General features: G+C 37.7%; 1 protein-coding gene across 1 annotated transcript; it reads right to left on the reverse strand.

The window, feature by feature from the left end:
- Positions 1–6,180: 6,180 nt before the first annotated feature.
- Positions 6,181–7,401, reverse strand: LOC139118439 (WD repeat-containing protein 53-like). The gene has a single exon (XM_070681734.1). It carries the CDS (start codon positions 7,332–7,334, stop codon positions 6,303–6,305), a length of 1,032 nt encoding a protein of 343 aa, XP_070537835.1. The 5' UTR covers positions 7,335–7,401; the 3' UTR covers positions 6,181–6,302.
- Positions 7,402–18,974: the final 11,573 nt, after the last annotated feature.

Raw genomic sequence — 18,974 nt, forward strand, 5'->3', positions numbered from 1 at the left:
TTTTATGCTATGTCATCGATGCTGCTCAGTGATAAGAGTCGAAAACCCAATTAATTTCTTGGAAGAATTTGTATTTACTTATGAAATCGCTTCCTTGTAAACGATTTTTATTGGACCACAAATCTCTCTCTCTCTCTCTCTCTCTCTCTCTCTCTCTCTCTCTCTCTCTCTCTCTCTCTCTCTCTCTCTCTCTCTCTCTCTCTCTCTCTCTCTCTCTCTTTAAAACCAAGTCTCTTTTATCTCTTTTATAACATGGAAGAATCAAAATAGCCAGCTCCTAGCAATGTGGACAAAGCTGCATGGTGTTCCTTTATCAGCTCTAAACATCTGTATTTGAAATGTCCATTTGAAGTCTTTTGCTTTCACAGTCTCCCGATAAAATTTAATAGCTGGCTGGTATTGAAATGGAGTCATTCAAACAGGTATATTGCTTGACAGGCATGCTATTCTTAGTAGTGACAAAACCTCGACGTCCGTCTATTCCTGGCTACGTGCTACGCGATTGTTGGGTTACAGTTACACGAGACACCTTCAAGAACACTGGGAAGAATTGACTGGCTATTTAACGGGGCTGTAATTTCAATTTTAACAATCTCTACTGGCTGTTGATGAGCATATAATATGGTCAGTCTGCACTTTTTCTGTAAGGAATGGGTCTCCAAACGGAGGACTATCGTAGGGTTTCGCCTACGTGAAGATTGCAGAAAACATGACCTATTTACATGTAATTTACATCTTTTCCCATTTCACAGCAAGAAATACAGCGATGGGACTGCGCTTTTAATTACCACCCTTCAATTCAAATACAGCTATTACTGGAACTCTGTTATCAAGACCTCACAAAACCGCAACAATCCTTTGCATTTATCAATATATCCCAAGGGAGGGGTAATGATGCGGTCGCGTTACCATGGAGACTATCAGAGTTCTTTAAAGGTCATTGAGGCAAAGTGTCATATAAGGACACCGTAAACGTCATCGTTGGCTATTTTGGGGTACGGTGATATACTTCAGAGCTATTTTGCATGTAAAACAGATTTAGCACACGGGTTCAGTAATGCTAACACAGCTAATTGAAAACAGTATAAGTTTGATTTTATACTTTTATTTTTTCAGTGACAAATTTGTGAATTAAAAATTTAAAAAAAAATCAACATTTGAAAGTAAAACTATGTTTAAATGAGCGCTTTGAGGGACATTGAGTTATCTTTTCACTTCAGTGAATGTTATTTTTAATTTATCTAGGTATAGCCTGAGTATCATAAAAATTTCCACACGATGCATATGCCATTCGAGAAAGGTCAGGTGAATTATTGTAATTATTATTTTCATATCAAAAACGGATATTTTATCTACTGTGTAGACGATTATACTTTAAGAGATTTTATTTATGGATACATCTGGTACAAAGCTTCTTGAATACATTGTTTCTGGTTTGTTCGATCACCTACGATTAATGACTATCAGTCTGGGTTTGCTCAAAGGAATTGTACGACTGTACATCAATGTAAACGTATTGATCAGGGTATATAGCCACACGATCCAAAAGCGAAACAGGCGAAAGATGGTTGTTGATAATAATTGCACCCTGGGAAAATTGAACTCACAATGCGTTAAACAATTCATGAAATGAACAACCCTTTCACTTGTGATTGACACTTAACAAGCAATCGACAAAATGAAAATTGCAAAAAATATAATGACCTTCTGTTTTTTCTCTGACCTAGATAAATGTCATTTACCTAGGAATCTACTTTGATCAATTAATCTATTAATCGTGATTCATTAAATATCAATCACGACTACTATTCAGTGTCCGATATTCATTCACACTGGGATCACTGATTTTCATTTTCATTTATTTACTCATTCATTCATTCATTCACTTCTTTATTCTGCTTAATTATTTCCCACACAAATCCATGATACGGACTTTGTTGAATACAGTAAAAATAACTTTAATTTGTATTAATTATTCGAAACATCAGGTTTAAATAACCGAAAGCTGCAATCCTCACGGTCCACTGAGTCTGACTATTGTTTTTACAACCATATCACATTGTCGATCATGTCAATGTCAATCAAATACTGCACCTCAGGGCTTCATCTATCGCAAGAAAATATATTGAATTCTTACGTAACAAAGGTTTGATTCAATGGTCAAAACAAAATAACAGTTCTACTTTCCTCCCTTTTCCCCCGATTTGGGGTGGTGCCGGCGGTGATTTGTGAACACCTGCCAGATCTTTACATGGCCATAGAGGGCGCTATTTGACTTGCATGCAAGCATTTTTTCAGAGTATACACACACATACACACACTATATATATATATATATATATATATATATATATATATATATATATATATATATATATATATATATATATATATATATAGGGATGATTTCATGGCCAAACAAGCCGATCAAAGCCTTAGGCATCTACTTTGGATATGACGAAGACGAGCTGAAAAAACTGAATTGGGAAAAAAAGGTAGAAAATATTACATCAATGCTTGATTCATGGAAAAAAAGACACCTCTCTGTATTTGGGAAAATTGCCATACTTAAATGTTTGGCATTGTCTAAAATTTTATACTGTGCGTCGATGATAGTCATGCCGAAAGATGTGTCACGGAAAATTAGTAAGCTTTTCTATGAGTTTTTATGGAAGGGGAAAAGGGGAAAAGTTAATAGAGCCATTGTGATAAACAAAATAGAAAAGGGGGGATTGATGATGGTTGATGTGGAATCTATGGTTAAAGCCCTCACGTGTAGATGGGTATCAAGAATCATTAATAGTCGGGATGAAATTTGGAAAACCATTCTTGAGTCTTATCTGAGTAAATATGGAGGTAGTTCTCTTGTTTTTTCATATGATTTAGACAAAGCTGGGCTTAATACAATAACGAAGAGTTTACCTACTTTTTATAAAGAGATTTTGAGTAACTGGTTGGAGGTAAGAAACCAAAAGAACGGTTCATATGAAGTTAACACCAAATAGCATCGGGGAGCAGATCATATGGGGAAATAAGTTCATTAAATTCGAAAACAAGGCTCTGTTTTTCAAAGAATTTATAGATTCTGGATAATTTATGTAGCAGATGTTTTTAGTAATGGAACTTTATATCGCCTGTAAGTTTATTTGAGATTTTGAAATGTAAAAGAAAGTGGTTTTCACAACTAAAAGTGTTGAGAACGGCTATTCCAAAGACGTGGGTTGAGGAGATGGAAAAAGTACAAAGAAAGATACATGTAAAAAGACAAGGAATAGACATGTTGATGAGATGTGATGATGGCAAATATAGAAATATATTACACTGCTCTTGTAAAGATTACTATTTTAACTTTGCCAAGGCAAAATCAGAAAAATCATATGCTTGTAGAATCTGGGAAAGATCTTGTGGAGAGACGTATATGTGGGAAAAGATATGGTGTTTTAAGCTGAAGGTGATGTATATAAAGAAAATTGCCCAGTTTAATTATTTTATGTTACATGATAAGTTACCGCATAGGTATAACTTATGGAAATGGAAAATAGAAGACCACTTTGAGTGTAAGACATGCCATAAGAAGGACGATTGTGAGCATTTCCTGTTTGAGTGCACTACTACAATCCGTTTCTGGCAAAAAGTCAATGAGATTATTAATATGGTGTGGAAAACGAACCTTAAAATACTGTGGAAACACGTGGTGTATGGTTATATGATAGATATTGATACGTTTAAAGAGATGAACATAGTTATAAATATTGCTACCTTTGTAGTATACAAGACAAAGATATTGAATGAAAAATGTATTGAACGTTTTCTGAAGGAAGAACTAATGTATCTAAAAATCACAAAGAAGAGTAAATACATAGAAGAAATGATAAAGTATTTATAATGGATTAGTTTTGTGAATAGTACCGTTGCCGCGTTGTATTTTTTTGAACATTGCTGTTGTTGTTGGGTTTTTTTTTCCCTTGCGGACTTTTCCAATTGAATTGTCTTGGGAAAGATGTGTTAATTGAGAGATGAATAAAAATGATTTTTGGTAAAAAAAAAAAAAAAAAATATATATATATATATATATATATATATATATATATATATATATATATATATATATATATATATATATATATATATATATATATATATATATATATATATATATATATATTAGTTTTCCTTATCTGTGGAATAGTATGATAAGAATACCACCCTTGGCTGGAGGACCACCTGATGTATTCAAATATCAGTCTACAGAGCACCAATACAGGTTACTTGTGTCTTTCTTTCAGAGTTGTTCCAGAATGGCTGGCATGACATATGCACAGTAAAATAAATTACCCAAAATCCTGTTTGATTTGTACGAACGACATCAGTTTCCTTATAATTTTTTCAGTTCTGCGTGTATAAAAACAATAATGTAAAGTCTCAAGATTATTGATTAATTATGTTTATCAAAAGTACGTTGAAATATAGTATAAATTTCAAAGAAACCGTTAATAACCATGAAAGTGAAGGTGTCATTCTCTGAAAAAAATTAGCATGTAAATTTCTTTTGTCTTTTTGTATTTGGAAAAAATCAATATCCTTTTGTTCATAAAACAGGTGCAACTACATGTAGTCTCCCTACCTTCCATTACTTTATTCTGTATGGCTGAAGATACAATCAGTGGAAAATTTGCAAAAATGCTATCTCCTTTCTCAATCAAGCACAATTTTCTTAATCCTTTTAAAATGGTAATTGAGAAAAAAGGTGTACTTGAATTTGTCTACACATGGGAGACATGGTAGACTTCACAGGGGAATCTACGTTGGTACAGATCATGATGTATTATGGGAAATCTCTAGTACTGTGATATCTACATCAATGCTTGGGTTCAGCACCAAAATTCAAATTTCCTCCACATTAGATCTTTGGGTAAATTTTGGTGATTGTTCCAAATAATTGGATCATCAAAGTACACATTACAAGTTTACTATGATCGCTTTATTTCAAATTTATGGAATAATGAATGCTTCAGGTCTTGCAAGTAAAACTTTCTTTTTATTTAACTCACCTTGCTTAAGAGTAACAAACATCTTTGTTGCAAAAAAAAAATAACTTTCATGATCAAGTTAGAGCTCATATAACTTGGATCTCATCAGTGTTGATTGGAATTTTCCCTGCCTGGTAGCTAAAGTGAGTTTCAGTTGTAAAACAACTAGTCAAGCAGGAATGAAAAACACAATCAACAGCGTTTAAGGCTGGGACTCTAATGCAATGTTGGCTTGTACCAAGAAATATGTAAAGTATGGCACTGAATGGCTCTCCGCTTTCATCAATGTGAGAGGCTGCTTTGTTCAAATGATGATGAAAAGATGATCTTTGGCAGTTGAACTCAGAATGACAGTAAAGACCACTGCTTTGGATCAGACTACTTTGTAAAAGGGTAATTCCACTGAACTGGAACAGTGTAACTCATGTGAAAATAATATAAAGCACATTCTCTTGTGAAGATCATATAATTGGAACATTTCATCAAGAGCTGCTTGAACTTGTTTTAGTGTGTGTCACATTGTCTGTTAAAAGTCAGATTTTAATACACTTTGATATCCATTAAATTCATGATTGTTACGACTGATGCCGTATGTTGTTGTGGGTTCGAATCCGATTGAAAACTAGCCGTATTTTCTATCCTGGGTTGGTAACACTGCTGGTGGACAGAATTGTCCCCTAGGTTATCGTTCGCCCAGTTAAAGTGATGAAATTCATTTCTTCGCTTCGATAAAGTGTGTATGTGCGATGTATGATAGTGAGCATGCGTGCGTGAGTACTTCACGAACTCTACAACGTGTTGAGCGGTCTCAGTCAGAAAAATGTAACAACTTAGCCGGCTATTGAACCACTCTTTTTTGGGAGTGGAGATTTAGCCGAGCGGTTCTCTCTGTGGCCTCTCAGCTAGGGGACTGATGCCGTATGTTGTTGTGGGTTCGAATCCGATTGAAAACTAGCCGTATTACCTAATTCTTCAATGTGGTGTGTCAGTTTTCAATGTCATGTTGTGCTCCTAGCATGGGCTTTGCCGTGCTTGTTTCCATGAAACAAGACATCAACTTGACATGGCTGATACATGGCTGGACTGTTCGCAACAGCACTTAGCAGTCAGTGTGTTCGGTGTATGTAATATGATATGGTTTACTCTACCCCTTTCACAACTCTCTAGTCTATGGTAGTGAATGTACACTTATGTACAGGAAAAGGTAAATGAATGGGATTAAAGTTGTGAAACAACCCAAGAATCCAGGTACTGGGCACTTAATCCACTCTCTTAGCATATCCTGTATTGTGAGATAAATTCTGTTTGATCGGCTACGAGTACAAATTCTTTATTTCCAGTGTTCATAGATGTTATCCAGTTAATTTTATCACCATGATCTATGACTGACAGTTTACCAAATTTCTCAACCATGGCTCCTGCACTACTGCCAGCTTCCCTGTCTTCTGCTTTGCAGGGAGAGGCGGCAGAGTTACCTGATACATCCCATAATATTATCTTCCCATCATTCCCTGCTGATACCAAACAATCTGTTGACTTGAATCTTGGGAAGTGAACTTGGGACACACCCTGTGTGTGACCTTTCAGGCAGCCGATTTCTGTGATTCCCTTTTTGCCCTGAAATTCAAATAGTTCTACGGTTGCATTTTCTAAGCCGCAGGCAAGTAGTCTGTCATTTCCTGAAATATCAACAGAATGTACAAGTGGTGGATTCACAAGATATGCATTTCCTGGCATTGATTCTTTAACAAAGTCCTTCATGTCTAAAATTGTCATCACTCGGCCACGACCGCACTCCCACTGAACCACGCATTCGTCCATGCTGCCTGACACTAACTCCCATTGCTTCTTCTTACGAAACTTCACACTAGTGCAAATATTTGAATGCTTTCTGAGGGTCCGGTGGAGTTTTCTCTCCCTGAGGTTTATCACTTTAACTTGACCAGTGTCATCACAGGCAGCAAGCAATTCTTCATTGGAGTTCAAGGCCAGCTGGTTGACTTCCTCAGAATTGAACTCACAGGTCCAAACAGGTTCTGACAGATTTTGACAGTCATGTTCTGAAATCTTATTCCCAGATGATATGAAGAACTTTGTGGGTTTTCTCTGGCTGAAACACACCGCAGTTACACTGTCCTCACTCTTGGAAATTGTCTTTAGAACCTTTCCATCAGCAGTCCACAAAGTACATTCACCATTTTCACTGCCTGAGACGACAACACCAGAGTCACTGCAATCTAGACAGAGAATACTGTCTGTGTGTCCTCCACTCCATTTCTGAACATCACTGATGGCTGCTGCCATGGTAACCAAAGCCACACCTGCCGCACAAGACCTGTAAATGTAAGAAAATGACAAAATGACCTTGTTACTTCTCTCAGAAAAAGAGACGCTAACCTCCACAACAACACAAACATGTAGCTTTCATCCATTTTAGTTATATCGTAACTTTAATAATACTCCTTTTCCTGTCAGATAGAATCACTTTCCCATTTGCTAAGTCTGTAAAAAGCCGTATTGAGCCAAAATCATGTTTTCATCTGCTCCATTCTTTTTGTAACTTTTGATTTTGTTTTCCAGCATTTTTGCTGTCTTAACCCTTTCACCACCATAGTTTGTCCCAAATCCATTGTTTTCTATGGTAAATTGGACCTGTATACAGGGAACTGGGGGTGAAAGGGTTAAAAAGAGACAGTCTCTTGAACTTGGGGCAAATACTGTACCAGTGGTATACCTAGTGGTTAACTTATCAACACAACAAGCATATACTACTGTTGACAACTGAATTTTGGTCTGAGCTGACATTCATATGTAAACAAATGACATCATGTGCATGTACACAATAACTTGTGTTGACAAGGTATAGCATACACTTTAAAGGGCTAGTAGCCATAAATTCTGATGATTTTTTTCACTAGTTTTGTTTTCAATGTCATCTACAATTTCCTGTTCTACTCCTCAAAGTATGTGGAATTACACAGCATTGAGCTTGTCAACTCAGCCTGTACATGTGTAGACTGCACTGTTGTTGATGACAAGTAAATTCTGGTCAGAGCTAGAATTCAAATATAAACAACAACAGTGCATTTTATACAACTAGACACTGTGTTGTCAAGCTAAACATTGTTTTTATACGCTATGGGGAGTAGGAAGAGAGCTTGCAATTGACAAACAAATCAAAAAATAGTGAAAAATCATTAACAGTTGAATTGGCACCAAAGCAAATCTGAAAGAACATAATGATTCTCAGGGTGGGATTTCAACCAGTGTACTATAGTGTATCTTCTATACAGTGTTCTGCCGAGGCCGCGGCCTTGGGCCATTGCCGCAAAAAAAAATTGAAGACCCCAAAAAAATCAGTCATCGGGTCCGCAAGGCGCAGCGCGCTATCAGTCCCACTAAACTTATTTACGTGCGCGAAAGGCCAAACGTGGAAGTAGACATTCCTCGCTGCTCATGCGTGCATGCTGCTCGTGAGAACATGAGACGTGTTGCTTCCATAGCAACCTTCAGTGATTTTTCATTTGCATAATCATGAACTAGGTTTTCATTGGCTAGATTCGAGTCAGCCAGTCAGCGTCTCTGTTAAATTCAATGCCTCACAGTACTCTCTGGAAAGGAAAATGGCTTCCGTGAATAAATCAAAACACCAAGGCAGAACAATTCTTAGTTTCTTTGGACCAATTCCACCCCTAAAAAGGCAAATCCAACAATCGGAGGAGTGAAGACAATTCGATCGAACATGACATTGTGTCTCAGCCGTCTACATCCTCGGAAACTGAAAACCCGTGCACGCCGCAGCCATCCACATCGGAAACGCATCAGTCAGAAACAGAGCAGTCTCAAAACATTGAGCAGCCATGCATCGGAAACTCAGCCTTCATTAAGGCACGTTCGACGTCTTCATGAAAAATGCATGGTTACGTGATTTCAGCTGGCTCCACTACGATGCCAAAAAGAACAAATGTCTTGCAAAGTATGCATAAAGCATAATAATAAACGAAATATGATGACCCGAGACAACATGAATTTCCGAACGAGTACACTTACTCGCCATGTAGACTGTAGATAGGACCATAAAACCGCAGCACTCATGGAATCTGCGAGTTCGAACTTCGAAACAACAACACAGGTAATATGGCACCTAATAAAGTGTATAATTGTCTTGAGAATGACCCCCTTTTTTCAACATTGACCCACTTTTTGAGCTTCCATGGGCCCTCACACCCCACTGATGCAAAAGCTTGGCAGAACACTGTCTATATATTGCCATTAAGGTAGAACGCACCTCGGGGACAGACATTCGGACTCTCAAACTTTTACAGTTCTCTTCTGATATACCACATGTGGGGGTTCATTTTAAAGCTCTTGGTGAAAGAAAACTTTTCACCGGCTTAGTCTTACGAAATTCGAAAACTTTTATTTTTCCCCATAGAGTTTACACAGGGATGGCAGCCATTTTGAATTTCTAATATCGGTAAATCTTGGGTAATTTGTTTCTCTAGTACCAAAATTTACACGGTGACCCCCTATTTTTATTCTTGATTTTGAAAGAGAATGATTGAAAGATTCCTTGAGGAAAGTTAGAGCAAAAGTTTAAGTCTTTCACTTTCGAGGTGCATACTACCTTAACCCTTTCACCACTTTGTATCATACGGTATTAGCTAATGTCTATGTCTTTGAGTTAGCCCTTACTTAGGCTGCCAAGTTCATATGTCACCATCAGATTGCAATGACTGATACCAGTGAGGCATAAATTAATTGAAGTCTTGACCCAAATTTAGTATTCAACTTTGACATTGAACGTCACACACATACAGTCTGTATTGACTGCTTGGACACTAGGTATTCGCGGAGATTTTGAAAGCAGAACATGAAAGTTTGTCCTATAAACAGAACAAAAGTACTGGGGAAAACATCAAAATTTACAGATGCATCTGCAATCAAAAACCTAAGATGAGATGTTGTCAAGTCAGCATGCACATAGTTTGGTTATTTTGAAGGAGAGTCTTTACCTGAATTAACACTTTTGGATAGCAAAGTTGGCGATGAAGAGTGTGTGACTGTGTACACATAATCATTTCACGATTACCTACCCTAGTCTACTTGTTTCAATTTTGGTTCTGTCAGCAGCTGTTGACCCTGTTCACCCTAATTCCCTGTTGATAAGTCCATGTTAACAATCACATTGATGATAAAAGGGTCAAACCATGGTGGGGAAAGGGTAAAATGTGGCAATATCATGCTCATTGTTTGAGTGACGTGTATTTGGCACAGAAGCTAAGGTACTCAGAACGTGAAGCTTGTGGCTGGATGTTTAGATGCAATATCAAACCACCAGCTGTTCCCTGAAAACTTTGGGAAGAGGGTCAGGAGAGAGGATGGTAAGGAATAAAGGAGGGAATGAGAGACACAGAGACGGAAAGACTGAAACTCAGCTGAGGGGGACACTTCAAAAGGCGCTCACTGTCTCGCAAGCATCAAGATCAGTAAACTTTCTCACAGCCCCTCTATGCAGTGTGGCCTTCAATGGCCATGCTAAGCCTTCTCAGATTTAGAAGGTAGTGAAGCCTTGTCTAGTAACCCTGCATTTACCGTGTTGAATAATATGAATTTGCCTGGAGGCTGCCTTAGCCATACTACTGAGGATACATCAGTGAAGGGCAGAGATCAGAATTGTGAAACAAACTAGGGACTTTTGATACTCGACGGTCTACAACTACATCCACCACTTTTCAATGTTTTTAAAAGCCCTACCGATGATAGACGGAGAGCAACCTGGTGCAACCAGGCTGGCAGTGTTTTTTGCTTTCCTGCAGGTCAGTACATTGATTTGTGTTCTGGAATATACAGTACAGGGAAAACTTCCCATTGGAACCCCCCCAACCTCCTTCTTCTCTTAATAAGCTAGATAAAATGCATTTTTATATAAACTTTAAGTTTATATATGTAAAACTGCAATTTATCCTACCTTTAATAAGCTCTTATTATCAAAACCAAAATATACACAGTAGAAGCTGACTGTTTCAACCTCTCTCAATGTTCCGTTTGTTGTGCTTCTTCCAAGGAAGGGCCTCCCCCTTCCGATCACCTGATTACAATATTTCAGATACGAGGGGTTCTCAAGGAAGTCTTGCCACGTATATAGAGTGACTCTGAGGGGGATACAAGAGCATACAGGCCTAACCCAAGGCAAGGCCATCAATCAGCTCAGCTAGCTAGGCTATGGCTAGCGAATCAGGGTGGCCAGTCCACAGTAGCTCTCGGCACAGATGATTGAGCGCCAAGCTGTTTTGTATGACAACAAATTTACTTTTTGTTTTCATACCAAACTGTGGCGAGGTTCAAGGTAAATTGACTCGACAAGCGCTCAATATGTTGCTTCGCGATCGCGAGGCCCTGGTTGCATCACAAATAGCTCTGTAATGACAGGGCTGTACGTTACCGGCTACGCCTCCAACCAAATGGACAGCGTTGCTGGTAACACACTCCCCTGCAACGCGGAGCTACATATAGCTGCAGTGCAGCAGCTTGAGGTGTCGCTGGGTAATTGCCGCCTGACCCTCATACCCAGGCAAACCCTCGAGATACACAGCCCTGCAACGAAAAACTGTACACATCAAGAGCCGGGCACAAGGGCCTCGCGATGCGACGTGTTGAGAGTCCGCGATTGATTCGACATATATCGGAACCAACCATGCCCGTGCCCACCCGCTTTTTGTCTGAATACATACCTGGACGACTCAAACTTGACGAAGAGAAGTGTGATGACTGGGTGCCTGCGTTCGGATGCTGTGTATGAACGAAAACTCGGGACATAACGCCTACGAGTACTAATTTCTAGGGTCATCAGTTGAGGGCGCCATCGGTGGGTCAGGTTGTTCATCTCAGGTAAAACCCCTATCAGCGCGGGCCGAACTTGAGGCCGAATCTCTTTAGTGAGGAAAAAATTGGAGGCTTGACAGAAAAAATCGGCGAGAAGTCCAACAAAATAAAACATCCAACCTCAGAAAAATAGCATCTACCGGTCGAGAATACTTCCAATAGTTGAAATCTGCACACAGATAAGGTACCGTTCAGTTTTTACGGCCGGGGGGGGGGGGGGCGGCAAAATCCAGGGGGGGGGGGGTCATCAAAATTTTGGAATCCGCAAAGGGGGGGTCATCGCTTTTTCACTGGTAAGAAAGGGGGGGTCACCACATTTTCAAAAACATAATACCAACAATAAAGTTCACTTTATGCCATTGCCATGATCGACCCTCTTTACCGGCGGGCCGCCTTCGGCGGCCCACTACAATAAATATACATTATGTATTACCCATGACCCTCTTAACAGGCAGACGCCTTTGGCGGCCACTCCAATTAGGTTTACTTCATGCAATGGCCATGATCGACCCTCTTTACCGGCGGGCCGCCTGCGGCGGCCCACTCCAATAAATTGACTTTATGTAATAACCCACGGCAATCTTAATGGCCGTGCGCCTTCAGCAGCCCTGTCCAGTAAAGTCTACTTTATGCAATAGCCATGATCGACCCTCTTTACCGGTGGTACCGGTGGCCCACTAGAATAAAGTTGACTTTACGTAATGGCCCATGACCCTCTTAACCGGAGGGCTGCCTTTGGCGAACCACTCCAATAAAGTTCACTTTATACAATGTCCATGGACATGAGTTGTCTATTGAAATGAAGTTAAAAATTGCCTTACAGTCGTCCTAATTAACAGACGTTTCAATGGATGTGGCTGAGAAGTTTGTGCACTGGCATCTCTGCTACACGAATAAAGTGCGCGGCGTACCGGAGTTCAAATCCAAACCATGCGGGTAAATTTGACGTATGGGTTTTAGTTATTTTTAAGCGGGGGGGGGGGGGGGGGGGTCATCAATTTTTTTCGTCTGACAAAGGGGGGTCATCTTTTTTTCACGAAAATGCAGGGGGGTCTATATTTTTTTGAACACCGGCGACAAGATTTTGCCGGGGCCCCCCCAGCCGTAAAAACTGAACGCTCCCTAACTGCATTTGACTGTTATGCCAACTTTAGCTAACTAACTGCAAGGCAACTCTACCCATTCACCGGCGTTGCCAGTCCGCCACTTGGAAGTGTACTTTCATGGCATATAATCCTTTGCACTTGAACTGTTGACACCTTGAATCGAACTTGTGCGTCTGTTTTTATACAGAAAAATTGCACTTGAGCCGACTTTTCTACGCTTGCTAGTTTATTTTTCTTTTGTTCATATTACTTGAAAATAATCTTAAGATACGTAACATGTATCGGATTTATCATCATGTATTAGTGAAAAGAGGTGTAGTACTGTGTTCACACCGGGTAAAATCGAAAACGTTTCAGCGACACTATTTGTGATTTGCAAACACAGAGAATTAATAGTTTGAGTTGCTTTGGTGTTTCAGCCGGCTTATTGCGCCCTCGCCAGTTTAAAAGGTGTAGTAAGATAAAGGAACGTGTATCGGCTATTAAATTATGTTAGGAGTTTTGTGTTTCAAGTTTAATGTTTTGTGGTATGGTCTATAGTGTATTCGTTCAGAAATTATTTTTGTATCGTATATTCATGTTATATACTGTGTTATGTGTCTGCTATTTGCTGTTAGAAATTATCCATGGCGAGACGAAGCCGGATCTGTTATGTCTGAGACACTGGATCCTTGACGCTTTCGTTTCGGAACGCGGAGTAGTTCATTCATCAGTCGCTTGAGTTCATGTCCTTTTTTATTTCATATTTAATTGCTTTGCTATTCTAACAGTGTTGTTAGAATGTATATGTTTTGATTTCTTAAGGCTTGTGTTAATTAGAGACAGTTTCATAATACGTCTGTCTGTTTTTGTCCACAACTTCCTTGCACCTGAGTTTTTAAATGCCTCGATTTTACCGTGGCACTGCTCAGCAGAGTTAATCCTTGCACTGACTCAGGTAACATCGTCTCAAATCTGAAATATAACCACTTAGGAGCGTCCACACGTAACTTTTTACGCAAGTATTAGACCTGAGACGTTTCAGAAGCATTTCAATGGGCCGTGTGTAAACACGATATATGGTATGTCTATGTTGACTTCGATAAGCGTTGTTGATTTTTCATTTTCAACATATACATTAACCTTGGATGAAGATTTTTTTATCTCAAAGTGTATCATTACTTACATTTTTCCATGAACTGTATCAATTCGGGTTATATGAGGTGTTAACATTGTGCATATGTACATGTATACGGGTTTTCCGTCCCATCATATGTACCAACATGTGAGTGATTTGGTGACCATTCTTGTAGTAACGGTGTTCTTGAACGTGAGGAATCTGTGTATGGGTAGACTGGCCCCCATCATTTGGCTTCTCTCGGCAGCAGTTACTTGCTGGGCCATCGCGTTCATCCCAACACAACAACCTACTACTAACGTGACAGTCTGCTGAAGTTCATGTCTTCAATTGACTCCAGTATATATATATATATATATATATATATATATATATATATATATATATATATATATACATACACATATATATATATATATATATATATATACATACACATATATACATATATACATATATATATATATATATATATATATATATATATATATATATATATATATATATATATATATATATATATATATAATATATATATATATATATATATATATATATGCCCACCACAGAATTATGGAAGTCTAGTGCCTGGGCTAAAGGAGATACATGTCATCGCAAACCAGATTTCCACTGAACTGTGCTATGTAAACATGTAATCTTGTTAGTCTACAATCATCATGCCATTAAAATTGGCGTTGTGCAACACAATGAAAAGGTTTTGTAAACAATGAGTGACCTTGTCAAAGGTACACGACAAACATAAAATTTATATACGTCCGTAACTTTATCAAACAGAATAGTAGATATGGCACATATTCTATTTGAATATCTCCTTTTCACTCGAGTGGATTTTAATCAGATATCTTATTACAGAATCATGCGAATTTCATATCTTTAATTTTCTTCTTGTTGTACCTCCATGTATTTTGTTCAAGGACTTTCTAAAGGAACTTTAATACGTCATATCTTGGTAAAGAGAATGAAAGTTATGACAGTCTGTGTCTGAATCTGAATTTGAACGGATTGCTCATATCCACTCCATCCCGTACTACGATTCCGTCGGCAGAGTTTTACCGCACTTACTTTTGCATGTAAAGTCTACATGCATGCAGGTTCTTGACCAGAACTCGATAATAAAAAGGGTCTAGAGGCTAAAATACTGATGCCAAGGCAGCAGACGGGAAAATACAGCACCATGATACGGGACCCGGCGTTAACCTTACAGACATGTGAAGATCGGTACAATTGTAAAAAGTCTTTATCTCTACATTACAGAAGTCCAGAAACATCACAATTTATGGAATTCACTTCAACCCGATATCAACAAAACGTTAACATTCCATTTTTAAGTAACAAGAGTGTAAATTTGTTGATTGTACACTTAACATATTAACCAAACTTACCCCGGGAAACTTTAACCATTCTCTTTCAAAACAAGTATACAATAAGGGGTCATCTGCAAATTTTGGTATTATGCAAACGAATTCCATCAAATGTACAGGTATTTGATATTTAAAATGGCCGCATTTTCTGCGTAAACTCTATGTGGAAATATGATTTTTTAGAAAGTTTACTTACTCCAAGAGCTTCAAAATGAGCCCACACATATTGAAGATAGATCAGGAAAATATAGTAAAGATTTTTTAGTTAGAATATCGAAAATCTGTCCCCCAAGGGCGAATTCTACCCTGACACTGTGATCATATACACCATTTTGTTCAGCAGTGTCTTACAAACTTCTGTTTCTTAAAGTTTTGTCGACCAAAACTCAATTCTTCAATCACTAAAAAGTAAAAGAAACCACACATAAAACACAAGAACACAAGATTCTGCACAGGGGGGACGTGACCGAAAATATACGCAGTCACTGCTGATAGTTGTGACGCAACTCCAGTTTTCGTTATCTGGCTGTATATCATTTCATATCATTTCACTGTATTTCTCTAAATCATTGCATTCATAAAGCAAATAAAGTAGCGCCACAAAGAGAACAATGAGCATCGTCATAAAAGCTAATGGGCCAGATACAAATATCAAAAGTAAGTCATAAATATTTAAATTAGCTCCTAAGTGTATTTACCAATCTGATGCACGATAGCTAAACGAACGGCGTTTGGCTGTAGTCGAAATGTAGTGATTGCTTCGAGCGTTGCAGCGATCAACAGATGACTTTTGGACAAGGTTGGAAAAGTATACTGAGGTTTTGTTCTTAATAAATTTAATTTTGACCAGATTTGAAAAATGACTGTCATGTCATTCTTGAATGGTTAGTCAGGTAAGTGAACGTCTTGCTTCAGACCGCTTTCAGCCCGCAGTGAATACAGACTGCAAAGTTGACAGTTGCTGCTTTTCAAAGAAATTTTGCACTTTGAGAAATCTGTATCGTAGTAATATAACAAGGAGACAAATGTCGCATTATAATATTCTGCCGTACTTTTTCAGCGTTTTGCACGGTCTACGGTTATAAGGAAAACCACATGGTATGTTACATGGTAAGGTTGTTCCAGTTAACTTCGGGATCAAGGCGTAAATCACAGCAGGCAGCTGAGGTTATGGAATTTATAATTGTGAATGGTGAAAGGAATTTATATAACTTGGAATTTTTGAAGCTGTTAGCAGGTCGCGAAGAGCATACCCTGTTATTTTGAAATGTTGTGTTTCAGCGAGTTAGAATGAAACTACGTTGATGAACGATAAATTTTGCTTTGCAGATTAGCATGAAAAGCCTCGATATGAGAGCGAGGGTGGCAGTTTTAACGATGTCGATAGCATTTTGCAAAACCGTAAATTTAAAGATCCATTAGCTGTAACTTTGATCATTTTTTTTATTTTGTTTGTTTCTGTGTATCATCTGCAGTTTCTGGTTTGAATCCCTGAACCATGGAGATATTCCTAATTATATTTAGCTCATAAATATACCCTATATTAGTATAATCTGCATTGTTATCGTTTAAATTTTGTATTCAGGTCCGGAATAGAATACATTTATCAACAATAACAATGGTCATTTCACAGATACAGGCTGTGTTAACAGGACAACGGGTATTGGTCATGATGATCGAATTATAGTAAAATTCTGCAGTTGATACATTGGAACAGAGTAGAGAAAAATTAGTCAACAGTTACAACTAATGTCCCTTTAACTGAAGTAGTTAATTACTCTGTAGTAACAGTGATTACAACAATCTTTAAAGACTATGTTAAGGGTGATCGAGCCACTAAATTTTTACCAACAATTTTCGTTATTTTTCTCTAACAGTAAGACTTATATGTGAGGATGAAATTACGACAAAAAATTTTAATCAATATGTCCGACACCATATTAATATGGCAGTAAGAAGGATTTGAAATACACCCACTTTATCCCATTCGAATGACATAAATTATGAATCTTCCGTAAGCGTTGCCCAACCCGATATATTTACTTTCAGTTCCTTTCTTGAAATGCTGCACTTGTTTTATTTACATGTGAACCACATTGAATAATAAATGAAAGTTTTAGCTATTTTTCCGCTGAAAATGTGCATAAGAATTTAAATTATCACTTCTCAGGCCTTCCAAAACAACTGTTAAAGCTGTTGCAAACTTAAATGTAATGACCACGCCTTATCCATACTTTGTAGAATTATTTAGATTTCCAATCCAACAATTTTGTTTATTTTCACATAATTATTGTTCAGATATTGCACATTATATGAGTCAAAGAATAATATTGGATCACCAGCCTATTTACAATGCTACATCGCTTGAAATCACCCCTCCCCATATTGAAATGGGGAAAAAATCAAAATTTGATGAGAAATATGTCCTTTTCAAATTATTTGTTAGGATTTTAAATACTTTGTAAATATATCAACATTCAAACATTTAAAACTTACAACTCGACGATAATATAATGATCATTCAACCATCACTACCAACGTCCGCTTTCATCAGTGCTAACAGCTCTGACAATAAGCTTATGTTGTATGAAGATAGGTTTTCATTTCTATACTAATGACGGCTGTTGACCAATCGTCTCAATGCCTTAAATTGTATCACGCAGGAAAATTGATAACAAATGAAATTAAAAGTTAACTAATGAAATCACGATATGCAGGTTTTGAGGATATTATGAATGGCACCCGGTTCTTTCTATTGGAATCCTACATTATGGCCGTAGGGGTGATCGAATTACTAAAGTTTTTACCAACAATTTTCGTTATTTTTTGAGGATGAGATTATGAAAATATTGATATATAATCGAGAACAGAGATAAAGGGGTATATATCAATGTAAATATTGATTCTTTCATAATCTCATCCTCACATATAAGTCTTACTATTAGAGAAATATAAATTAAAGATCCATTAGCTGTAACTTTGGTCATTTTTTTTAATTTGTTTGTTTCTGTGTATATCTGCAGTTCTGGTTTGAATCCCTGAGCCATGGAGAAATTCCTAATATTTAGCTCATAAACATACCCTATATGAGTATAATCTGCATTGTTATTGTTTAAATTTTGTATTCAGGTCCGGACTAGAATACATTTATCAACAATAACAAATGGTCATTTCACATATACAGGATGTGTTGGCAAACAGGACACCCGGTATTGGTCATGATGATCGGATTATAGTAAAATTCTGTAGTTGATACATTGAAACAAAGTATTGAAATATTAGTCAACAGTTACAGCTTATGTCCCTTTAATCTGGTGACATATTGATTTTTTTTTCATAGTGGATAGAGGACTTTGGGCCAACAGAACAAATAAGGCGGATAGATCGGAACTAAAAATTGCAAAGAAACGTACCGAAACAAACAAAACCTTATCCCACACGGCATACATGTGAT

This window comes from Ptychodera flava, chromosome 19, assembly GCF_041260155.1.
Source record: "Ptychodera flava strain L36383 chromosome 19, AS_Pfla_20210202, whole genome shotgun sequence".
In the NCBI taxonomy this organism is placed as follows: domain Eukaryota; kingdom Metazoa; phylum Hemichordata; class Enteropneusta; family Ptychoderidae; genus Ptychodera; species Ptychodera flava.

What these genes read in the sequence shown, in the direction of transcription:
- LOC139118439 (XM_070681734.1), bottom strand. Translation starts at nt 7,334, where the DNA reads ATGGCAGCAGCCATCAGTGATGTTCAGAAATGGAGTGGAGGACACACA.